The sequence below is a fragment of the Corvus brachyrhynchos genome, unplaced genomic scaffold (assembly GCF_000691975.1).
Source record: "Corvus brachyrhynchos isolate BGI_N302 unplaced genomic scaffold, ASM69197v1 scaffold70, whole genome shotgun sequence".
NCBI classification, from domain to species: domain Eukaryota; kingdom Metazoa; phylum Chordata; class Aves; order Passeriformes; family Corvidae; genus Corvus; species Corvus brachyrhynchos.
In genome coordinates this window covers 4900655-4926682 of record NW_008236217.1, presented here as the reverse complement: position 1 = coordinate 4926682, position 26028 = coordinate 4900655, and the positions used below count along the sequence as shown (strand labels likewise).

The window sequence follows — 26028 nt, the reverse complement described above, 5'->3', positions numbered from 1 at the left end:
GCCGATAGGAGAGACAACACAGAAACACCACGGCACATGTTTGATCAAGCAAACCTCATAGCTTAATTTATTTCAGGACTGGATTGAAAAAAGGGCAGTCCATGCCATGGGTAGGTTGCAGGTTGCAGGGAAGGGCTGAGACCCAGCAGCAGCATCCCACCGCTTCTACACGTTTCTAAGACAACACTTCTTCACAGTGAGTATTTCACAGGCAAATGAGAGCAGCCTTGTGTAGCTTTCTCTAAAACTCTGGCTTCAGGGCTAGCCTTAGACAGTAGAATTTCAGAAGGAGGACTACAGCCAGGAAATGGAAAATAAGTGAGGTTATTTGTTTACAGAAGAAAACCATCTTATTGATCTGGGAGAGGAATTTCTGAAAGATAAAACTTAGACAATAGTCTCTTGTGACCCTCATGACAACCTAGCACAGATGTCTTGTTATGCTACATTAAAAAACAAAAGAAGAAAGAAGAAAAAAAAGAGAGGACTGTGAATTTAATATAATATTTATAAATTGAAGTAGCTGCTTCTAAATTCAGGAGTCCTATGTAGTTTAATGAGCACAATGATCTCTTAATAGGCTAAGTCAAAACCAAAAATCTGCTTTTCTGGTCCTTACCTATTTCCTTTCAACTGCCTAATGGTTTCCCCTCAAAAGGTGTTACAACATCATCCCTTTCTACTTCAAAAACTGCTTTTCGTTTATGAGTTAATAATTTACTACAAGCCTCAGGTAGTTCTTTGTAAAAAATGCATGGGCAATCCCAGCTGCAAAGTCAGCCCTGGCGCAGTTACTCTTCCACATCATCATTAAATCACCTTAAAGCTGCTCGATACAAGGTAAAGAGCCTGGCCATTGCATCTCTGCTTCATCAGCACTTGTTATCAATATAATCCAGCTCTATTTGCAGGCATCCTAAAGGGCCTGAAACACTCATCTAACTTTTGCACCAAGACATGGAAAGCAAGCCCAAAATTGCTGATAGCCTCTCTGCTTTTGCAGCTTCTGCTCAGAGGATCCACTCTGTTTGTAGGAAAAGTAGACCTTGGTGTATTTCCTGTCAAAGCACATGGAAATACAAGTGGATGTGCCCTTGCCAGCCGACGTGAGTGAAAAGTGGGACTGCAGTGTTGTATCATATACCCATGAAAGGGACGGCTGAAGCCCAGGTGAGCCATCCTGCTGAGTGAGGTCTTGGAGATCTTCAGTGTGGGGAGTGAGAGAGGCCAATTTGCAGAGCAGGTTCCCAGCCACACTTAGCTGGCAGAACTGGTGCACCCCAAAGTGCTTAAGGCATACTTGCAACACACAAAAATGGTTTCCCACATAAAAAAGCATGTAAGTGATGGGCCAAGGAGGGGGAATGTGAATCTTGGACAGATGAAAAGAAATACGTAAGGATAGGTAAGTGCTGATGAGGAAAGAGCCGAAGGTGGTCATAGGTATGGATTTTATATGTCAGGCCTATTTTCATGTGAAATCTGAGGATTTGCTGCTGCCCTTTAAGCATTAACTCTCAGAGGCCAGGTCCTCTGCTCCCCAAAATTGACATATTGATACTTAGTTGGAGGTGTTTTGAGTGTCTTTTCCTGAGGCAGATCAAGTGTTTTCAAGCTGGAAATTAATTTAATGTTAGAATTCTTGGCTTGGGTAAGTTTTACTGAAACAAAGGATATTCTTCAGGGAGTACATTTTATAGGAAACTTGACTATTAATATCACATACAATGCTTGACTGAAAGTTACTAGAGACTATGTAGGAAAAATCTTACTTACATTACTTACATATTCAAATACTAGAGGCAAAACATAATAAATTAAACCAAATTCAGATGCAGTTTCACTGAGACAAAGATTTTGCTATGTGCAGTTTGAATGCTCTAAACATTCTATTTTTCTTCATAATTACGTCAAATGCTTCCTGCCCCGTGTCCACTACATGGGGTGAAAAAACTTTGTGTAAATAAACAAAATTTAGTTTTTGTCTGTGAACCTTCCTTACATATGCAAATACTTTGGAAACTATGATTAGTCCTAAACAAATCTGGGGGAGTCATTGAATAGTAAGTGTTAAAATGCAGAACTCATATACCCGTGTGTATATATATATATATATACACACATATAACTGTTCTAAACTGTTCTAAGATAAAAATGAGTGATGGCTCTGGCCCAGAATGGACAATATATTATCTAGAGGAGACTTTCTGTGTTTAATAAAAGCTTTTTTCCTGTCAAGCTGATTTAAAAACTGCAGCTGCTGCATTTGTTGGAAACTCATTGTAATCCCAACTAAGTGTTTTATATTTGAATAACTGCAGTGCATTCTAACACTTTTTTTGCTCACTTGAATTTCTGCTACTATTACACAGAATACAACAGATTTTTGATAGAATTTGGAGCCCCTTAAAAGAGACAGATGTCTCAAAGAACATTTTTAAAATTCCTCAATAAATTACATTTATGTGCAGTACTCCCATGAAAGCCACATTTTTTTTAATGGACACAGTCAGTAGAGTTTAGATGAATACACCACTCTCCTAGATAATGTGTGAACATGAACCAGATTTACAAGGATTGTTTTACGTAAATTACATTTTTTTAATAGTTATTCCTTTTGTAGGTGATTACAAACGTAAAAAATAAAAGGTGTGACTGGTTTTTTATTTTCACAAGTTCTACTATGTAATGTTGTCTAAATCAAGCTGTGTCTTTCCTCTTCTACACTTTCCCACCTTCCTACCATATATCCTTTTTACCTGGTGTAACATACTATTAATATCTTCTGACATTTTCTTGTTACTTCTCCTCAGTCTTGTTGTTTATAAATTTTCCCGTTATTTATGCCCCCAGTACACACACTCTACTCATGCTTTTTTCATGGCAAAAATATAACACATTGAGAGGAGAAGAAAATGAAGTCTACTACTCTGTCAAATCCCTCCTCAGCTCCAGGCATCTAATACAAATTTAAGCCTTCACAAAATAAGAGGCTCTTTAAAGACAGAATTAAAGTCTGCATAACCTATATTTTGACATATAGAAGATCCTGTGACCACAGCTGATAGAAACGAGAAGGCTTAATGCTGCACATGAACTAGTAATGTACCTAGAACTGTCACGGCAGATGTAGCCTTAAATTGCATTTTTAATGTACTCAAACAAGCTATACATAATTAGGATTAACATTGCCATCCCCTGACTGTTTCATTATTAGTATGTGTGAGCTTTAATATTGCTTAGGAGAAGGATCAAGTGACCCTAATTTTATCCAGCTTGTATATTTAAGTGCTTGATCTTTTTCTGAAAGAGTTGTTTATATAAATAACACAGTGAAGGGAAGCTGATCTTGTTCTGGTTAAGTTTCTTTTAAACATGGTGTAAATTACAGTTTCAGTTATTCTTGTATCTTGTAGAAGTGTACTTCAAAACATTTCACATTAAATTTAATAGAGATGGTGAGGCAATACACGAAAACATAGGAAATGAGAAACCTTATTCATATGCATCAGTATAATTACTCTAGCATGTAGAAGTGTTTCTTCATTTTTGAGCTAAATATTTTCTTTTCCAGTTCACTGTTAAAGGAAATAGAATATGTATGCTTTTTATCTTATTGTTGATTAAGAAAACCCTCCTAAAACCCTGCACCAGACCTCAGAAGCATCATTGTGCAGCGACAAAAGCTTTTTATTGCTAATTGTAAAAGCAGGGCAGTCTCCAGCAGAGAGTTGCTGGGTTGCTGACTGATGCCTTGACAGATAACAGACAATCAGTGCAACACTCCAAGATTCCTGGTGGAAAAACAAAAGATGCTTAATTTACGAACAACAACCAGGCATCCACTTAGGGATACCATTATGCACTGGAAAAGACTCCGTGCCATGCAGACATACAATGAGCTCGCTACAAAGTAGGGAAAGCGTTGGGTTTTCCCGTGAAGGAATGGCCATGACACTCATTAAAAGCCCCGAACCCTTCTTTCCCAGCTTGGGTGGGGCTGTCTAGTGTTTACACAGCAGGTCTTGGCAACAGTGCAGAGGTAGACTGTGCTCACTTGGAGATTTAGACTTATTTTAAGGGATTTTCTATCCCTCAGTTTGTCAAAATGGGACTATTGGATATTTCAGTCCTCTACCTCACTGTAGCAGGAAGGTGAGAACTAGTGAAGATACCATAGGAAAGGCACTAGTCATCAGGACACTGGGGATGTGGAACAAAGGTCCAGTGATTAATGGGGTTTCTAAAGCTTTCAGTAGCTTATTACAAACAGGCTGTGGCTGGACCCTTTTTCTTTTCAATATAAATTGCACACCAAATGCAGTACAGGAGTGTGAGTATGAAATACAGGACTGTTATGCAAGTCAGGCAAGGCAAGGCAAGGCAAGGGCAAGTTTTACTGAAGCAGCATGGCAGATCTAAGGTTGTTATGTTTGCTTACTCCAATAACAATCCCTTTTCATCTTTCATCAAATCCCTGTTGTTGTTATTATTTTTATTACATGGATGCTGACTGTGATGGCAGGAACGTGCCAGCCACAAGCAAAACCACGCAGACAGAGGTAGGTGCGGGCAAAGAGGAAGAGGGGGTCTCTGCACCAACCACGTCACAGGAGAGCTTGGGCAGATGCCAGGGAAATGCATGAGAAAAGTAGAGGATGCCAAAAATTTAGCAAGCATCTGAGGGAGGCTGAGATCTGTAGATCTTTTAGAGCAGGAACTAGCTCATTCAGAGCACATGAGAAATTTTGGGTAGGGCAGAGCTATCAAAGCAGCTCTGAAAATACAGGGTCTCTGTGCACAGCAGTTTGGCTACTGTAATTTGTTTTATTAGGTCTTTTGCTTTTAACTTCACTTCAGCCTTTCCAAACTCTGTTGTCTCATTGAGCACTGAGCTGAGTGTGAAGACTATTGCCTTGTGGAATTACTTGTAGCTGCAGAACATGGGAAGAGGAAGTGAGACATAAAATGCATCTAGACCCTGATTGGTTACAGGAAAGACTTGCTCCTACACCTGCTGACTATGCAATTAAAGCCACACAGAGTCTACCAGTGCCTCATGGAGCACTGCAATAGAGGCTGGGCATATCCAACAGCATGTAATTAAACCAAAGGCAGGTTTGTCCAGACACAGGAAAGGTGGTGTGTGGGGAAACAAATCTGTCAGACCCTCAGCATGAAATCACACCAGCTGAGAAATTTCTGGAGGAGAGCAGAGGCTTTGTCAACAGACAGCAAAAAAAACCATCTGAAGAATAATTATAATGTGTCAATAAATTACTGACTGGGCTGAGGTTTGGTTATCCCAGGCACTCTGCATCTGGTGCAATGGCAAAGCTGATTGGAAAACTGCTCCTCCCCAGTATTCCCATGCAAGCATGTGGAGCTTCCTTACTATGATCTAGAAGCTCTGCGGCACACTCGAGAGAAAAGGCAGTTTTGAATCAGTCTGTAGAGGGGAACACAAGCTACGTTGAGACACAAGCAGTGACCTTTTGACCATGTTTGGTGGTTTTTAACACTGTGCTGGAATGTACACTGAACAAAGAGAGCAGTCTCTATGAAAACAGGTGCATTTGAACGGGTCAACCAAATACTGCTGAACAAAATAGAAATGCTACCGAGATTCCTGCCAGACCCCCTGGGTGGGAGCTTTCAGTTTAGACCAGGGGAAGCTAGCTCTTGCATAAGATACAGTTAATTCCTGTGGCACCCTATAGCTGAATGACCTGCCATCAAAAGCTGCCCTTCTCCTCTGGCATGCAGGAAAATTGTCCCTTCCCATTCATATGTACACTAGGAGCTCATGGAGCTTGCAGGAACTTGCTCTGAAGTTTGTTGTTATTTTTTCTTAAACTCTCGAACAATATCCGAACTACATTCCAGAGCTGAAACCAACACAGCAGTGCAACACTCAAAACTATTCAGCAATTTCCCTTACAAGTTACGAAAGTGCACCTCTTACTAAAGGAAAAAGAATGCCTGTTACCTTTATTCAGCCCAACCCAAAGGAATATCCTCCTGGTAAAATCCCTGTCTCTGGGCCCATAAGCTTTTCCCCTTTAAACTTCTTTTCTTCAAAGTTTGCTTTTTCATTTTTACTTTAAATTTCGTCACAGGGCTTCAAAAGCTGAGTACATGTTCATGCCAGAGTAAAGTTTATTGTAAATTTAGTTACTTACACATTTAGTGTCAGCAAATGAAATGAGAGACGCAGTACTTCATGCTTAGAGTCCACTTTTCACGTGGATGTTTGTGACAGGAGATCTGAGTTCATTGCATGAAACTGTGTGTTTGGGTAAATCTACAGAGGCTTGATGGTAATTCAGACTACTCCAAAGAGCATGAAAACAGATCAGTTCTGTGAAGGAATTAGAATTGTCATACTTGTGGGGAGATCCCTGTAAAATAGGTACTTTTCATGTTAGAGTATATGTGGGACTAGTAGACACCCAGGCTACCAAAGACATCCTCTCTTTCCACTGAACAGTTTTATGTAAGTGGAGAATGGAGCATTGGTCATGCATTGGATTTTGGAAAACAACAAATTCTGAGAATTTTTTTTATTTTAATTTTTGCTTCTTTTACCCTGAATTAAAGGATGTTTGGTATTTAACTGTCATTCATAGACAAAGTCTGGTTTTTTTTTTTTTTTTTCCTTCTTCTTCTTTCCCTTATGGAAAGAATGTAATTTTTCATTTCTTTTCTTCTGGAACAGTGTAAAGTCATGTGAGAAACATCCATTTTAAAAATCAGCTGAGCTTTTCAAAGCCTGTGAAAACCAATTATGTGAAAATTCCCTTTGATTTTATTTAAGTGTCTACATAAGGTGCACAGGAATGGTAATCTGGGCTATTTGATTCTTAAACAGATTATTAAGCAGAACAGTAACTAAAGGCCCAAAGAAAGAGGGACACAGCACTACGTGCTAAAGTCCAAAAAGGTAGATGCTGCAACTTTCCTGACACTATTAGGTAGTGCTGAGTTTTTGCAAGTCTGTTCAAGATTTAATGTCTTCTGGAGTAAAAAATAATTCCTTATCTCTGCAAAAGTAGAAGAAGAATGAAAAGCACAGGGCCAAGGGATTTTTTAGTGTAACAATTTTTGATTGATAGATTCCTGTTTTATTTCTTTATTCTTAGATTAATCTAGGGTTTGGACATAATTTACAACAACAACACAGCTCCATACTGTGCATGTGGTATGACTTGCCCTTACTTGTATCATCTGTACATTTATTTGCCGTGTCTACCCTGAAACATATTACCAGCATTGCCAGCACTCTCTAAAGTAACTTCTTTATAAAAATCCCCCCCAAACATATTAATCCTCTTCCATTTCTTCTAAAAATTCCTTAGATAGCTCAGTGAAAGCCATATGCAATCAAGAGAAGCTACGCACACCCTCAGAAATCACATTCGTCTAATCTGATGTTACTTATTCAAAAGTCAGGTATTGCTGAACTGAGTCATGTTGGCTTCTCACAGTCAGTTCTTCCCGAAAACGATTCAGCCCACCTATCTGGGAGACCTTGTTTGGAATGAGGTAATTTCCTTGGTGGCGTCAGTGCTATTCACTCTCTGCAGGCAATACGAGGTGCCTAGAAGACCGGTTTAGCCCAGATTCCTAAATTTTAGATGCCTTTAGACAGATGTAACAAATTCCTTCCTAAATCCATTGCTATTTTCCTTTAAGGCATTAGAAGAGACTTCTTCCCCTAGCTTGCTGGGAAATTTTAAAACTGCTTTGTGATGTAAGCATTGCTCTTCCCTTAAAACGGAAATACTTTATAGGAAACAATAAAAAAAAAAGAGTTCATGGACTGAAGTGAAAAAGGATTATAGAAGGATTTAGTCTGACCTCCTGCACATTATAAGCCACAGACTACAGATGAGATAATAAAGATTTTTTCTTTTTTTCTGAATGACAATGTGGAAAGTATTACTTTTAGAGTAAAAAGGTCTTTTAACGAAATAATGGAGTAATTTCCATTGAAGGCAAATTCCTGGCAACATACAACTTCACTTTATAGTCTTCTCCCTAGAAAAAGCAGTATATTCTTCTAGAGATTTGGTTTGATCTGGCTTGAATTCACAAATGCTTACTCAAATGCTAGAAGCGAGTATAAAACGCAGAGATAATTTTGGCTCTGAGTCTCTTTAAAAATCAGGTTTGTTTCGGGGAAGATTCAATGATCTGTTTGCTTTTTTAAACATAGTTTTCTAACTTCTCAGATGAATATTCAAAGGAAAGTGCAGTCATTATCCACAGCTTTTTATTGAAGGAAGCCCAGTAAATCATAGACAGGAGACTTTGTATCTCAAAGACAAACCTCCAGCTTTACAGGAAGTAGATGCTTTTGCTACCGGCATTTGAGTAAATGAGAGCAATTAAAACTGACATGGCATTGTGCAGCTACTCAGGCCAAACATACAATGACTGTATTATATATTACAATAGACACTTTATTTGCTGTACTCCTGCTGTGGATTTCTCTTAGCAATATACATCTAGTGAAGACAGTAATTGTCCTAGCTGCCTTCCTTTTAGTCCTGTGCAAGTCCTGCATAAGTATTTACTACCTTATATATATATATAGTATAGCCTTTTTAGCCTGCATACAGACTTGGCCTTCTTGTACATGGAAAGCTGATGTGATCTGAATCCATAGGGAAATACAAACAGTGGCCCTTTGTTGCAAACCACATTATCATATTGAATTTTATTATAGCAATTATTTTATTCAGTGCAATTTGGGCTCAAATTGGTCGTGGAATATGCAAAAAATAGCATTCTGGATCAGAGAATCAGGCAGTGTCAACTTCATATTTAGAGAGAGGCCACTCAGGAAGCAAAGTCTGCTGTCACAAAGGAAACTGCAGGTCGTGTCTCTGCTTCTTAGCACATGTTAGGACAGACAGACACCAGAAGGCACGGAGCCTGGCTCCCCAGGGCACACTCTTACCTCTGAGCCTGTGGTGGCCATCTCAGAAAAGTCAGGGAAAGCATCGTGGAAAGGGGAAAGTGGTGAAATTAGCTCTTGAATTATAGTATGTAATTGTAGGTAATGGTACAGAGAACAGTTTGTATAAAATAGATGTATTTTTTTTCTATTCTTTCTCCTGGCTCTCTGTGGAGCTTTCAGCTTATACCAACCACAAAGGGCTTGATATTCCTCCAATTAGTAAAGGTGAAGATCACGTATACCTGTGTCAAGGAGCTGAACTGATGTGGTGAGTGAGGACACTGAGGGATGGTGTGTTAAGTGGGGTCATTCTCCCCTGCATTACACAGTCCCAAATGTGCGACCCGAGGTGTGAGGTGGCTGCCTTGCATGAAGTATTTGGTTGCACCTGAAAAAAGGGACAGTGGAGGATCTGTTTATTGCCTTTTAGGTTTTGATTTTTAGTCCCAGCTGCATCCTTCTCTGAAGTAGCTTCCCTTGCTTTCTAGGGAGTTAACAGCCAGTGTCCCCAAATTACATACCCCAGAGACATCCATACCAATGAACATGAGCCATAACAGTACATTTCTGCAGGCTAGTTGTGGTGAGATGGCCAAACATTTTCTCATTAAAAGTTCTCTGCATGCTCTGAGGTTAAATTTTATGACCTGATGATTCTTCTGAAAAAAAAAAAAAAAAAAAAGAGGAATTCCTCTGGAGGAAGGCTCTTGGCTGCAGGCACAGGACACGGTGGCCAGGCAAGTGAAGTGACAAAGGCTGGGTGGAGGGGTTGGGATACAGGAGCAGCCTGGAGGGAAGGTGACCCCCAGGCAGCTGACACCACAGGCAGGGCTTGGGAGTGTGCCTTTGGCTGCAGATGATGCAAACACGTTTGGGATAGTTGGCTCCTAACCCTGGCATCTTTCCGTGGCACACACACCTCCCTGACAATCACATGCTGTTCCTTAACGTGAGAGGCTGCTGTGATTACATACTAACCACAGTGCTAGAAAATTATTAACCCTCATATAATAACAGAGCTTTAAATTGTCCCTTTTTATCACCCTCCCTGCCTATCTTGCAGCCTGTGTCAGTCCTCTGTACTTATTTAACACCATCTGTGGAGAGCTTTTCCCCTTGATTTGTAGTAACTTATCATCAGACTGTGAAATTATTTTCATCTCAGTTCTCCAGGAATGCTTCCTATTTCTGGTTTTGTAGATTTGTTCTGAAGTCCTCTTCATCCTGGGCACCTAGGAGACAACATGTGAGTTTTCAGCCTTTTTTGATTTGTGAGCTCCTAAAAATTTGTAATGTAAGTTCATACTGTGGTACAGTGTAGTTAGGCCTGCTGGCATTAGGCTTACTATTTGTAGTTACCTTTCTTTGACCTTCTAGAAGCAGGCTGTGCACTATAAATACTGGTTATATAGCTGGGGTTGTAGGCATACCAGTATTACATCAATTTCAGTGCCCCAGTGACAACAAAGGAGACCCAGGATGAAACATAATCAAAATCACAGAATCTAAATGTAGCGTGAAGAGCTAGAAAAGCCATTGTACAACCATACCCATTTTATTAGAGGTAGTTTGTACATGTGCAACATAAGCCCACTTTTTTGATAGAGGGAGTGAAAGGGTCAGAAATTTCTAACAGATAGTTTAAAGAACATTTCAGATGATTCAGATTTCAGGTATAAATAAGCACAGAGGAAGCTTTCCTGAACATCTTGGTTTAACAAAAAAAATCACCAAATTATTTTCAAGAAATTCAGCCCACTCCAAAGTCACATTTAATAGAACCATCCCCAAACTCATTAGCTTCTGCAGATGTGATTAAAACAGAAAAAGGGAATGGTCACAGTATTAATTTTAATCAGCAACATCTCATTCTTAGTACCTCTTCAGTTTTGTGACCTTGTTTCTTTGGAAAATAACAGTCAGAGTCAGTGACAAGACACAGAGTAGTCCAAAACCATTTCTGCTTTGATTCCATTTGTGGACATAATCACATCCACCCATTCCATGAACTGCCTCTTCCCAAATATCTGTATATACATCTAATGCTAAGATGTATGCCAAATTTCCATTTCAAGCAATAACTTCATAAACCTGAATACTTATGACGAATAGAGAGTTATATGCCAAGGTGAAATTCTCAGCAGTCAGAAGTCACAGTGTGGCTGATAAGCACCTTGTTCTTCCACTAATGCACAGTGGAATAGAAATACTGGGAAGACAACAGATACTGATTTGGTTATGCACAGAAGAATGTTGAGCAACACAGTCAGTGAGCACACTGAGTATAGAAGCAGGAAAATCTTCCCTTTGGGAATAATTTTTCTTCACGAAGCCCTTCATGTAGCCATAAATTGCATCTGAGATAAGGAATTTGTTTAACTGCAATGATCTCAGCATAGGAAACTTTGGGTATGCCCTAGACATTAACTTCTTCCACTTTTTTGCCATTGAATACGTTAAAAGTGGCTTTCTGCATTGCATTTTTAAGGTACAACCAATTTTCATCCTGACTGCAACTATCTCTGCTCTTGCCCTTCTGTGTGTTAAGTCAGATGACCCTTCTAATGAAGAGCATGACAATGAACTTCTAGTTCTCTTCATTGTATTCTTTAGGGAAAGTTAAGTAGAAAACAGGGGAAAATGCATAGAAAACCATACTACTGGCATTTCCTGCCAAATTCTGTACGTCCAGACAGTGGTGAAACTCTTTTCATAATTGAACTTTTTGGCTTTCACTACTGAATGAGCTAATAATCTTAGAAGATGTAAGATTTTACTTGTGTTTTGGCATTACAGTGGTCAGAACAGTCTTGAAGGAAAGCTTCACTGTTGATGCTACAGCTTTTCTTACAGGGCTCAAGTCTAGTTTCTGGATTCCGGATGAACCATAGTTCTTATTGTCTAGAGAGTCAGTGTATCCATATTATTCCATCTTGCAAATTGTAGAATTTGGTGGAGTCTTAAACATAGTAACACATTGCATGAGTTAGAACCTTTAGCTTTTTAGAGTCATTTCTGGGACACTAGGAATGGAGAGAAAATATTGCATGTAAATGTAAGAGTGAAAGTTCGCAGTAACGCATATTTCCTCAGAGCAACTTGCTAGCCTGACATATCCATCTTGGGCTGAACAGCAGGCACCCAGAGTGATTTGATAGAGCTTCTGAGCACATCCAGCTGCCCAAGTCTGCTGGAACTAAGATTCTTCATTTGGAGCTTCTAAGACTACAGTTCGGGTTCAACATTGCCTGATTAACCCTGCCTGGTCAGTTTGATCAGTGGCCTTTCTCCTCTTGATTTGTAGCTTTACACGGTCAGCAGACTGCTGATACTCTTTCAGTTTGTGTTTTGAAAACCAGAATAAACATGAAATTCTATCACTGTGCAAAGCCCTAACCATCTCCCTGATCCGTCACCAACACAGATGTGATGCGGCAGCAGCATTCTCCCCAGCCAAGACAGCCATAAACACAGTTACTTCCACAGATTGCAGCACCATCAAGAGTGAAAGTGAGGTCTGAAATCCTCCTAATTTTCCACCTGTCATGCCACTCATCCCACTTGCTGACATCTTGAGAACAGCATGAGGAGGATAAATGAATCTGTGGGGTAGCTCTAGTGACACCCCAGGAATTGTGCCATGCGTGAATTTGATGCCCTCCACCTCTAGATATAATTACTGAGGCAGGAAAAACACTAGAATGCTTGGGGGAAAAAAATCAGTATGAGGTAACAATAGTCTCAATGACAACACATGGAGTTAATAGAATTGATGGAGGCTGGACTTCTGCTCATTTCAACTGTTATTCTGCTGATGTTCTGCACTGCAATATAAGCAGGCATACTGTGATGGCTTCAAACATAAGTATAAATACCAAAGAATGAGCCTTAGCTGAGTATTTTGCTGTTGATCACTCTTCACCTGTAACTGATGTATAACAGCAGAGTAGCAGCTAATGGTGGAATTCCAGGTCTCCTCACTGTCCATATAAGACACACGAAAACTGCCTAGATTCTGTCTTGGTGCCGTTGTATGTTTGCATTCCTCACAGGCAAGTTTCAGACATAGGAGTCCTTGTTTTCCAGATTAATGATGTTCTTCCCTTCACAGGTCATTCCAGCTGCTCACATCAGCACCACTTCCTTGGGAGCATGTTCAGTGAGGAGGATTGGGTTTGTGGTCAGGGAGCAATAGGTACTACAGCTCTCTGCAGGAGTCAAAGGCTTTGCTGTGGTGTGGAGGGCAGAGGGGGGCTGTACTTAAAAGTTGAGCTACCCTCTTCCACTGAGCACAGCTGCAGGGAACCCTTCAGCCTCAGTGGGGTTGAGGAGGGCTCAAAAGGGGCTGGAAAATGAAAGCCACTGCTTCAGAATAGCAGCTGTAAGATAGTCCTTCCCTGGCATGCTGTTGTCTTGTTCCCTGTCAGACAGCAGTCACAGATGCCTTATTTTGCTGCACACTTCTTTCAAACAATCTTTGTCTAATTGGGGATTTTGTACTTGGTAGTCTGAAAGGACTCTGGATTGGGGTACCACCTCATCTTGTAACTCATGAGTGATGGGCCTGTGGTGGCCTCATGGGTGCTGGTGCCCTGTATTTGAAGTGCAGCATCCAAATTGCAGCACTGCCACATGAGCAGTGGTGGGGTTGGGTTACAGCCCTAAGAGGACCGTAAAGAACCTAGCAAAGGCTGGTGGGGCTGGAACCACCAGAGCCCTTTGGTGCCATGCTCAGCCTGCCTCATCCTGCTGGCAACAACTCATTCCACAAGGAGCTGCTGTCACCACCTGCCTTTCATCAGCTCCTGGAGCACCTCTCTCCTTCAGTTCTCACCTTCAGAGCTTCAGAATAGGATGAGGAAGAAAACACAAAACAGACTTCAGCATAGCCTTATGTCCACTGGGCTCAAGTTCATCAGCATGAGAATCATCCACAGCTGATTTTGAGACTTACCACTGCCTTTCTTTTGTCCAGTGTCCTGCCTGACCAGAAGTCACTTCAAACAAAGGTCTGAAGGCTGATGTCTCTGACAAAACACCGGTTCTCTGACTCTATCCCATGGTTTGGTTAATGCATGTGGACTTGAAAATCTAAGATTGCGTCAAGGCCAAGAAAACTGGTAATTACCCAGTTCCAAAATTGTTTGAGCAATAAAAGGATTAACAAAGTTTTTTTTTAATCATAATTATGATCTATTCTGCAAATTGCTCCTAAAGTTTCCTTAATTCCCTTTCTGTTCTCTGTTTTACTTTCTCTTCTTTGTGGTTTAGGAGCAATTTGCTGCTACACTGAAGTGCAAATGTCTGCCTAGGACAGAAGGAAACTGCTGATCTGGCACATGGATTTCAGCAGTAGATGATTTTGTTTCACTAGAGCTTGGAATGATGATGACAGATGTTAGCTCCTGCAACAGAGACTCTGCATAAAGCTGCTCTGAAGCAGCCATCAGATCCATACACTTGCTAATCAAGTCACAGTTAAAGTGCTAAGCTTCTCATTCCCGAAGTTTATCAGGTTTGGTGCTAGACTTCTAATTGTATCACCAATTGACATTTTTTGCATTCTCTTGGGCCTTTATAGTACAGGAAGCTGTGAGGTAAAAAGGTTTTGTAGATTCTTCTGAAAATGAAAATAAAGTGGATAGTTCTATTTTGTATGGCCATGGTCCCATGGTTGGGCATCCCTTATTTTCATGATGAGGCTGAAAGATATTTTTATGGTGTTTAGTACATGTGTATATATACTAAGAATAGTGCATCATTTGTTGATTTTAAGTATGTTTCAGCTCTGTTTGCTTAGGTGGCAGGTATTCTGGGGTCCTGTCAGCTGAGCTAGCCCAGTCTCCGATGAACAGAGGCATCCCACTTGTACCCCGTGGTTATCAAAATTCTCAGTGTACTTGCCAACAAAACACAGTACAGTCCACTGAACTACCATATTTTTGGTGTCAGTATACCTGAACTACTGGCCACACAAGTCTCCTGCCCTGTTTTGCTTTGTCCTACTTCTTCACTCCAGAGTTCTGGTCCCAGTGCAGTTTCTGCTCCAGCAGATGAAAGCAGTGTTTCCAAAGGGCAGTGCTAGGGAGAACATCCAATGTCCTGGAGTAGAGAGGAGAAGCACCACCTGTTCTGTCCTTGCCAAAAAGTCACAGCTCAGTAGCATCACTGCACATAGCAAAGCCTCTTGTCAACATCTAACAGTGGGTTCCCTGCACTGCTCAGGTCCTCCAGCACTACAGGTTTCCCCTGGATCAAGTGTGGGCACATAATCGTATTTCTGTCAAATTATCCAAGGCACAGGATGATGTTTGGGCCAGCTTTATGCTTTTGTGGTGGGTTTATGCTGGCTCTGGGAGGAGAGACAGTATCTGACCTGGCAGAAAGTATGAGTTGTAGAGGCAGTGATACCTCACCTGGCATAAAACCTGTTAGTACAAAATTAAGTCATCATTTTTCTTTATTTGAATTGGCAGCCTGAGTTCATTCTGGATCAGCACTTTCATCATGTGTCTGGCAACATTTCTGACAAAGTATTAACAGCCCTAAAGCAGGATTTACTGAGTTGTGGGACCACAAACTTATTGTTTCAGCCTACTCTGATAAAAAGGCGGGGAGCTACTGGGTGGCAGTTTTTACCAGGTTTCCGAACACTCCTAACCAGAGCAGTTTTCTACTTGAAAAAAATTTCCTCCTTCATGAAAAAAACACCCTCAAAATTCCTATCTAACAATAAACCCCACCCCAACACAGAAAATCCCTGGATTAAAGGATCATATGTAACTTTTGACACACTCCCCCAAATGAAACCTTTTGTGTAAATGGAAATAAGAATCCTTTCATGGTGTAGAAAGTCAACAAAGCATAAATCACTATTTTGTTTGTTCTGTTGCTAGACACGCTGAACAAGAAACCACCGCCAGACCTGTGAATCCTACCAAAGTGATTAGGTCCCATACTCTTGGAACAATGAAAAAATGTTTAAACATATTCCAGACTAAAATGTAGTATTTTCCTAGTTACAGTAAGGATGATAATATGAGCTAGTTAGAATGCTTGAATTAAATGACTTTACATACCTTTCACTTTGCTCCTCATTTTCCAAAAGTTATTTGAAAACAGAGTGGTTTAAAAACATAACATAGCTTCCAAAGAATAGAAAGCATTGGGTAAAAGTTTAGTCTTTCAATATTTCTGTTTTCTACTGAATCCTTGGAGTAAACAAGCACTCTTTTACCCAGTTTCTGCAAAGCACTTGCCTTTTGTTTCAGACCCAGTACAGGCAGCTGAATGAGGTAATGCCTTTAGCTCCTAGGCCAGGAATGTACCCAGACTGAGCACTGAAATAGGGTAGGGGGACAATACCTGCTCTTTTGTAAATTCAGGTGAACTTCAGCTCAGCTTACAGATTTCTGTGCTCAGAGGAAAGAATTAGGACTGCTTGTCTGAACACAAAAAATTGACTTCTTCAATTTAGGCATTGATACACAGCTTCATATCAGTGCCCTCAAATGCATTTGAAACACATTACATATACATAAATATATGTTTTAAATTAAGAGTGTCTTGTGACTAAATTGCATCAGTTTAAGTGAGTTAAACACTACCCTGTCCTCAATAAAAATACCATTTTCAAATTCTTTCATTTAGAAGGAGGTGCTGAAATTCCTGATTTAGAAGGTGAGCAGACCCTGGTTCTGACTGAGCTACAGTGATCCTCTGAAAATATAAAAGGACCCCTCTGCACAGTGATCATAAAAACACAAGTCTGTTTCACCATTAGAGACCAAAATAATTTTCTTTAGACATCAAAGTCAGACAAGCATAATTTTCAGAAGTACATTAAATAGTATTTATTGAGTTTGCAATTTCAGGGGCAAAGCTATAATCTCAGTCCCAGTTAATCACACACTGTGGCACATCGCCCTCCTGTTCTTTCATCCATTGAACAAATGAACAATCACATGGAACATCATAAAGAGGGGGATTGAAAAAACAACCCTATACTGTTTTGAAAAAAGGAAGCAAACTGAAGTCTTGTTCTCATTCACAAATACACTTGCCTTCTTGATTAAACACACTATGTTTTTATGGAGAACAGACTCAACCTCCTGACGTTTGGGAGAAGGTATGGGATGGTTGATCTGAAAGAAAGTAAAACTATGCAGAACAGAGCTTTTCCATATGACCACAGTAACAGCTAGATGGTTAATACAGGTTTCAGACTGTAAAGAATTCCTCACAAGAGGGAAGCACGCTTTCTCCGTAGCAAATCTTTGCATCTGGACTGATTCTGTGGGTGCATATGGTTAAAAAAACCACCAAGGGCCTGCCTGTAAAATCTTATGGCAGAGGTTGTTTTCATTTTCACCATGGTGACCCTTCTGGATAATTAAAAAAGTCATCACATAATATACACAGAGATTCATATTTACAGAATAAATGGCAAAAGAGGGAATTAGATACAGTGACATTTATGTCCAGGCATTAACGAACAAGATCCCTTGTGTAGACTCAGGGATTATTCACAGCTCCTTTAAGAAAGTCCTTTTCTCTGCATGAGTCCTCTCGTTTTGCAGATGAGAGCCAACAGGATGTCTCACTGTAAGAAATAGATGCTTGCTCTCCCTTAAACCATGGTCATAACCTTCAGAGAGGCAGGTTGGAACCTCCTTATCTTCTTCTTTAGTGCCTTTGAAGCTTTGATGCGACAGATTTTGGGCACTGGAGGAAGAGGCTTGGAAGAGGACTGGACAGTCACCGACTGTCTGACTGAACCTTCAGGCCAAATCAGCTCACTTTCATCCTCCTCATCATAGTCAAGGGCAAGGCTACTACTGTTACTGCTGCCATCCGAATCGCTTTCACTGGACTCACTGTCCCCAAATCGGTTGGTTGTGAAGTCGCTGGCCTCCCCTTCGCTGGTCTCTGCGATGGTGGAGTGAAAGAGGGAGGCGCACTCTGCAGAGTACTCAGAGTGGTCTGACTCGCTTTTGGCATAATCTCCGTGGTGCTGACCCTTGGAGCGAGCCCTCATGCTGACAGTGCGCAGGACGCCGGCTCTCCTTGCCGGCTGCCTTGGTGCTCCCAGGCCAAAGCTGTGAGACAGGCTGGCCGGGTGTGCCTTGGCAGAGATCTCCACTGTGGACTGCCACTTGCGCTGCTTCTTCCTGTTGGCTGTGTCTACGCAAGCTGCCTCGAGGGAATACAGTGCATTGGCAGAGGCTCCGTAGAGCTCTGGCCGGGATGGCACAGTGGGGAGCCTGACCTGCACCGGGAACAGACTCGACTCCGAGCATGACCTGCCAGCCATGTCACCAGAATACGAAGGTCTCCGCACAAGGCTCTTCATTCCTTGTGGTCTTTGGAGCTGATTCCACTCAGCAGGCAGCTTGGTGGCCCCCTGAGACCCTTTCACCTTCTCCATGCAGAAGGCCTGCTTCCCTGGCCGAAGTACTTTTTCGCTGTTCCTCCTCTTTATCTTCACTGCCTTCGTTTTGGAGCTGGCAAACTTTACCCGGACTTGGTGGGATTCTGCCGGGACAAACTGAGCATGAACAAACTCAGCTCGTGCCACTCGTTCATGACCCCCAGCGTAAGCCAACTTGGCATTACCACACCTTTTGATGGGCAGTTTTTTGGGTGGGACAGCTTTAGCATTCCAGGTGTCTGGGCTGGAGTCCTCCTGACACAGCTGTGAGTAGGACAAACAGCGCTCCATGCTGCTCTCTGTTGCTTCTGCCAGAGAAGAGGCCCTTGCTGCTGACTTGGCAGGATAACAACTATTCACAGCTGATGGCTCTGTGTCAGGCCGAGTGGATGACTGCTCTTCATTCATACAGCTCATGGTCTCCTGCTGCTTGGCACATTCCCCCTCTGGCACCTCTCTTGACAGCTTCCCTTCAGCTTTGTTACTTTCCAGAGAACTCGTCTGTTTTTCCAGCTGGCTACTGCTGCTGTTAATTTTCACTCCACCGGTGCTGGGGGTTATAATGAGTCTCTGGTGCATTGTGGCTGGCTGGCTCTTTGGTGAAACCCACTCACTGGCCTCAGCCCGACTGCTCCCTTTGCACCTCGTCAGCTGCAGCAATTTATTGATGTAACCCCCTGGCTTGGCCTCAGTGGTTGGCCTAGTCTTGATCAAGCTGGGACCTGTCATACTAGGCAAAGGTTTGCTGGGAGGGGCTTGGAAGTCTGATTCTGGGGATGTTCCCACCAGGGAGAAAAGGGGACTTTGTAAAGCCACTGCATGGAGGGGGCTTGGGTAAGGATACACATCAATGCCATTCTTAGAGACCAAGTCGTTCTGGAATTTGGGGTCCATGCTGAGCAAGTGCATGTCTCCACTATGGCACAGAGGCAACATGGACTTGGGATCCATTTCTTTTTGAAATCTAGCGTCTGCTGGAATGAGTCTTTCCAAGTCACCTATACGGTGGATGAAAATAAACAACCTAATTAAATCACAAACAATTACATTCAACCTGGTTCATGCTAGAAGTGCTATTTCAGAGAGATGTGATAGCTTCTACTAAAAAAGATCAAGAACGTAATTTCAGCTTTGCAAGGTCACTGAATTGCTTTAAAGCTTTTATCACCTAAGCATAACAGAGTTTAGAATGCCTTTTAATGACAATAATAAAACTTACCTTTACAGGAAATTTAAACTTTGCTACTTGGATGAAAGTAAATCTGTGCATATATAAAAATGTTCTAAAATGTCACAGACCAGCAGGACCCCAACTAGACAAAAAAAAAGGGATTATTTTTATTTCTTAGCAGAGAAGCTACAGAAAAATGAAATGAAGAATCTTTATTTTCGCAGGGGAAAACAATCTGAGGCTAACTACTCAGGCAAGTGGGAAGTCTAGTCCCTGAAGATGACATTCATAGACACCAATTCAGATCTCTTCAATTCTGGAGTACTGTCAAGGTTGCTATAATTTACTCTTGACTGCAGCATCCTCCTCCCAGAAGCATCTCCTATGCACAGAGAGGAGAGGCTGTGTTCTTGCATGAAGAAAGGTAGTTCCATCCAGACATGTCATTCAAGAGAGCACTGTGGTGCTGTGTTACCTCTGGGAACACTAGAACCAGTTAGCTAGGATTTCTCTGCACTGAAGTGCAGACTTCAGTGCCAATAAATCCTCCACTAACCAATTTCCTGGCTGCTTCATGCTATTGTGAAAACCCAACCATCACATTCAACCACACCATTCACAAACTATATGAATAGTCACGTGATGATTATCTGTGTCCTGTGACAGGAAGCTTTTAAAAGACTCCAAAATTTTGGGGTAGTCTGCAGCATCCTACCTATGCACAGGCCTGCCACAGCAAAGGTTAGGATGATGATGTCTCTAACAATTTCATAATGAAAATTCTTTAGGAAATCGTTGGCAGTGTGTAATGGTGTGCTCTTGTGCAGACAAACCAGGAAGGAGTCAAAAGCATGCTGTGCTTGCAGTATCTCAGCAAGCTTTCTGCTTGCCACTGAAAGGCAATTGGTCTGTACTTGCAGTTTCTTCTACGGAGAGAAAAAGAGAATTTCTTCCCCTCTCCAAATGATAATTTTCTGAAGTAAAATCTTGCTTCACTTCCTGCAATGTGGCCAACTTTGTAAGAATTGTTTTTTCAAGACTATACCCACTACTACCCCACTACTTTTGTTTCTCACTGTGAAGGAAATAAGACGCTGTAGCAAGGAAGAAGGGCTGAAGGAGGTCGGCAGTCTCTCTACCACACCCCTGCTCAGTATCGAGGGAAAGTTGGACAGTAAACAGTTTGGCTCTGTGGTTTTGATCCATTCTCACTTTCTGTATTGAAAATGAGTATTAAATATTAATTAAACATGGCTAAACAAGGTCCTAAAAGTAATAACCAGAAATCTGCCCTTCTCTTGAATGAAATATCCAGTTTTGCCATCAATTACCTGTGGAAACTGGCCTTGGTCTGGATCTGGCAGGAGTCCCAGAAACATCTCTGCTAGCTGCAATCCGACATCCATCGCTGACATAGGTTCCCTGCTGTTGGAAGCTGGTGGTGTGCACAGTAGTTTCATCTGCAGACTTGGGCCGGTAATCAAACACACTGAGCCTCGCTTTAGGGTATTGAGAGCTGGGCAAGAGACTGGTGTGGGAGGAGGAGATGGACTCACTGTACACAGAGGTGCAAGAATTGGAGAGTGAGCAAGACCCACCGTCACTCAGGTCATAGAATCCTGCAGAGTTAAAATAAACAGTACATTTCATATTTACAGCACCTAAACATGCTCAGTAGAAGAAAAGTGCAGAAAATAAAACACATCTTCATTTGCTATGTACCACAAGCCTAAATTTATGGTCATTTATTTAGGTAACATTAGCAGAGGTAAACTCTAATTCAGCCAGCATTTATTGGGCTTCTGCATATTTACTTAGGCCCTGAGCCAGCTTGGCACGCACATGCCTGCTTAGTTCTGAGGGTGGGATGGGATGAAGTGCAGCACCATCATACCCAGGTCTTCACTGGAGAATGTATTTGGGGACTATGATGCAACTAGTGTAAGACAGGGACCTCTGACACTGCTGCAACTTGTGCTAGGTGCATACAAGCACAGACTGGATGGGAAAGTACAGTAAACTAGCCTGTGATCAGACCTTCCAAGTCTATGATAGCTGGAATGTCTAAGGGCAGAGAATGGAGACGGTCTTCTCTCTCCAGGTCTCGAGATCATTTCCAATTAATTGTGGAAGCATTAAAAAAGGTTTTGTATAAATTCAAGGTAGGACATTTTATTATTCTTCTCTATAACAGAGAATGAGTATCTTCTTTTGAACTATGTGCATGTGCCTAAGTGCACAACTCCTGAACTTAAACACATAACAGCAACTTGCACTTTTTATATGCACTCTAAGTACCAGGCTGCAAATCCATATGCTGTAAAAAAAAAAAAAAATTAAAGAAATATTTCCTTTCTCACTGAAGACTTGAGGCAAAAATTCTTTTTAAAAGAACCACTTTCACTGTCTCTCACTAGATAACAGAAACCGGTTTTAACAGACATCCTAGCTATAAAAGTCTGCAGTACAGCTCTCTCTGTGAATCAGACCAGAAACCCGATACCCAGTATCTTTCTGTCCATGAGAGCTTTACTCTGTTGGGGTAGTTTTTCTCAGTGTCTTTTAATAGTGCTGTTTTGCCTCTACATAAATTCATTTGACTAGAGCACTGCGGTCGTGATTTCCAAAGACCCAGTGAGGTTCAGAACCCTTCCTGGATTCAAGCAGAGCGTTGATATTGATATTGGTCTCCTTCACTTCTTTTAAGTACTCTAGCCATTTTGCCAATGGTCCTTCTACACTGCACGAGGTAATTAGTAAGTAAATCTGTCTCTTTCTCCTTCCATGTGTGGCTACAAGGTTCATTAAAAAAAAAAAAAATTAAAAATCCAGAAAGAATACTGCTTGAGGGAGTGAGCACTTTCCAACTAAATCAACTTTGCATGAGAATTCCTAGCAGCTCTGTGAGCCCACTCTGTGCCAGATAACTATTATCCACCTCAGCCATGGTGCACTGTTTCTGACCAAACAATACAGAGAGTTTTGCTTAGCAGTTGACACTCTTCAGTTCTCCTACCATGTCCCCGGGAATAAACAGCCAAGTGCACATTACCTGAGCTGGGCCGGCTGTCACTATCCAAGAATTCACTGGAGGTCTTACTGACGTCCAATTTCAGCTCACTTATTCGCTGGTCTAGCTGATCCAGGTGGCTTTTCAGGCCGACATCCTGTCTCCTCAAACGAGACTAAATGAAGGGGAGAAGGAGGAAATGAAGAATAATCACTGTTAGAATCTCACCAGCAATGCATCAATTCAGGCCACCTGTGCCAGCAAGATTCTATTCTCATCAAGCGTTTTCTTTAGCTAGGGACTGTTGCAGTTGGCTCTCTGTAACAACACTGACCTAATGGACAAGGACAAAACATTTCTTTTCTCAGTATATATTGTCTTCTGCCCAGCTCAACATGTTCTCAAAACTTACTCTGAAGATATTTAACTTTTGGCTTTTTTGTTACACCCATGGCATAGGACAGAAGTCTTTTAACTAATTAACATATTCTGATTGCACTGCACTTTGCCATACACTGCCTCTGAGCAGAGGAGGAGATAAACATTACGGGTAGTCTTCATGAACTCTTAAGATCTGGCGGATGAAAGGAAACCGCTGTGGTTGAGGTATCTCATTGCTGTACCAAGTACAAGCAGCATAACCACTCCAGTAAAACCTTGGCTTTGATGACATCTTTATAGTTGAAAGGATAAACTGCAAGAATTAAGTACAAGCAGCATAACCACTCCAGTAAAACCCTTGGCTTTGATGACATCTTTATAGTTGAAAAGATAAACTTCAAGAATTGTGACATCTATTTTACTGCAAGTTTTTCTTGGTTGTCTTGTGGCCAGTTATTTCCATGCATTTTCTGCAAGGAGAAGGTGGCATTTGAAGACAGTGGGAAAACTACTGTATTTAAAATAAATGGTGTCTCAAGATTGTGAATAATCCTTCAGAAGCCAGCAACTAGATCTGTTCCCTGCTGGAATCACTGACCAGGCTGATCTGAGGTAACAGCTCCTGCAGTTGCTCCCCCAGTATTTATGCCGTCAGCTTGGAGAGGCAGATGGCCAGGCATTAGGTACCAGCCAAAGAACCACAGTTGGTTTCTGTCACAAACTTCTCACATGGCACTTGGCAAATTATCTAAAGCCCAGTCACTATTTAGACAGCTTCTAATTACATCACACCTCACCATCCATCCTACAGTACTTTACAGAAAGGTGGTCTCTTGAAGTTGGTTGTAAAGTTGGGCTCAAAGCCCTCAAGGGGATGGATTTCCATGCAGTAATGGTAAGAAAAACATTAAGAGTCTTCTTTGTGTGTACATTTCATATTTAAAAACACAAGTGGCAGTTCTAGCAGCATTTCCAAACTCAAATATATATAAAAAAAAAAATCTAGGTCCCTTGAACCAATTAAAGTTATCTTAAAAATTAAATGACATGCAGAAAATCAAGATCACATTTTTGCCCCTGCTTTTCTTTTGTACTAATTATTCAGCTTTTAACATTTGCATAGGTTTCTCCATAGCTATAAATACTAAAAGAAAAGAAAGCTAAGATCCCAAGGTAATCAGGAAATTATTAGAAATTGTAAGACAAAAAAATACAGATGTCCTGTGTTTCACAAGAAAACTCTTGGGGCTGGTGATGCTGCTGAGAAAAAAAAAAAAAAAAAGATATTTTTATCATGCTTTTACAGGGAACTGGAGGAACACGTAAGACACAAGAAATAAAGCCCCTTCTTGTTAGTCACACATCTAGAAAAGTTTAAACTCAAGAGACTCATTACTTCCTAGGAAAATCCATAGTGATTTTCCCTCTTCCTGTTTCACATAAACAAAAAAGAAGGGAAGAACTGGATAATAAAGGAGATTTTCTATTCCATCTGAATGATGAATGTAAGATCTCCTCAGTACTTCTTTATTTTGTGGTAAAAAAGCAAAACCATGCTGTGCCTTCTTCAATCCCACCTACTCAGGAAATCACAATGTTTTGTTTTCATGGCTGGAATTAATTGCTTAATGATTAATGTTTTGCCAGCCAATCCCTCAGTCTGTGGTTTCTGATTAATGACAGAGAGGCCACAAGGCTCTCAGGTATTCAAACATTATTTATTATACCTCCAGGTTCTGTCTGTGCTTTCACAGCATTTTAACCAACACACATGATTTACATCATCGTTTTTAACCCTTTTATGGTGCCTCACACCATCGGGTTTTCACATTTCCAGCCACTGCCATAGCTTTGATCTTTCAGTTAACTACTTCTGCACTCTAAGAAGAGAGGCATTCCTCAAACCATTTGGATAAGAATGACTTTTCCGGTGTGTTTGTTTCAAGCTGTTATTGCTCCAATACCCATGCTAGGCAGCACTCAAAACAGTAAACCCTAAACACGCTCTCAATTCACGACATGAATTTTACATGTGACAAAACCTTGTAGGTAAAACCATCTGTTTGCTTTGAGCAATGCAGCTGTGAAGACTTCTGGATGAAACTTTCCCAATCACCTTGTACTATCAATGGACTACAGTTTTGGGGAGCCAAATCTGGGATGTCATCCTACCAGCCATTTCTTAGAAGGAAGAACACACTCTGAAAAGCAGGTTCGTTTACACCAACACAAACTGGCATGCCAAATCAAAGCACCAAAACCCACTGGTCATACTTGACTATTCTTCTCAACTAATAATCTCTTCAGTCAAAGGCGGGGGGGGCGGGGGGGGTGGGGGGGGGGTGTTGATTCTTGGTTGTAGATTAGCATCCCATAATTCTATTAATGTGACTTCATTCTGGAATGCACAAAACATAGCATTCTTTTCTAGTTTTGCCCATCTAGAAGTTAGTCACCCCTGGGTCTTTTTGTCACTGGTGGTGCAAAGCAGCCAGTTTCAGAGGAAAATTACTCTCATCTATCCCAGGCACTTGTAATAGACCAAGGTGAATTCCTTCTGGAAGGACCTCTTTCTCTCAGCTGACAAAATTTTAAATTTGTTTATTTATAAATACATAAAATCCCTGGTTTAAAAGATGTTTTCTTCTATTTAAAATTATCTAAAGGGAAAAGAAACTGTTTAAAATGCAGGGTACCAAGCGTTTGCTTTTTCTCTTCAGTATAATGTGTCCCTTGTCACATTTTTATAACATCATAAACCACCTGAAAGCTTGCAAAACAAAATCATCAGATTCAAATCAAATCAAGTAAGGTTTATAAATACATCCTCCGAGGAAAGAGCTGAAAAAATACTGGATGTTGCAGCCTTTGATATCCACCTACACTGACAGCGATCATAGATTTCTTTCTTTACATTAGCCTGAATTTGCATCTCTTCTTTTTCCTGTATGTCACCATGATACCGTTCGGCTAAGAGAGGTTTAGTACCTTCAGGATCTCTGATAGTGGGTGGCAATCACTTAACTCTGCTCCTCTTCTGCTACAGAGTTGACCCGCCTGCGCTGTAGTAA

At 41.2% G+C, this 26028-nt stretch overlaps 1 protein-coding gene and 1 long non-coding RNA gene across 4 annotated transcripts; one reads left to right on the top strand and one right to left on the bottom strand.

Moving 5' to 3' along the window:
- The first annotated feature begins 12 nt into the window (after positions 1 to 12).
- Positions 13 to 14615, top strand: LOC108449505. Of its 3 annotated transcripts, XR_001865668.1 has the most exons (5): positions 13 to 196; positions 1004 to 1170; positions 4526 to 4562; positions 13941 to 14085; positions 14237 to 14615. It is a non-coding gene; the product is annotated as an uncharacterized LOC108449505 (long non-coding RNA). The 3 variants fall into 3 exon arrangements; XR_001865667.1 differs by lacking the exon at positions 4526 to 4562; XR_001865669.1 differs by lacking the exons at positions 13 to 196; positions 4526 to 4562 and adding an exon at positions 621 to 840.
- A 792-nt stretch (positions 14616 to 15407) lies between these two features.
- Positions 15408 to 23761, bottom strand: DACT2 (dishevelled binding antagonist of beta catenin 2). Its single transcript, XM_008643396.2, has 5 exons — positions 23755 to 23761; positions 23200 to 23270; positions 22619 to 22751; positions 20898 to 21185; positions 15408 to 19393 (listed from the first exon to the last, which is right to left on the bottom strand). Exons 1-5 carry the CDS (start codon positions 23759 to 23761, stop codon positions 17595 to 17597), a joined length of 2298 nt encoding a protein of 765 aa, XP_008641618.1. The 3' UTR covers positions 15408 to 17594.
- Between the last annotated feature and the right edge of the window lie 2267 nt (positions 23762 to 26028).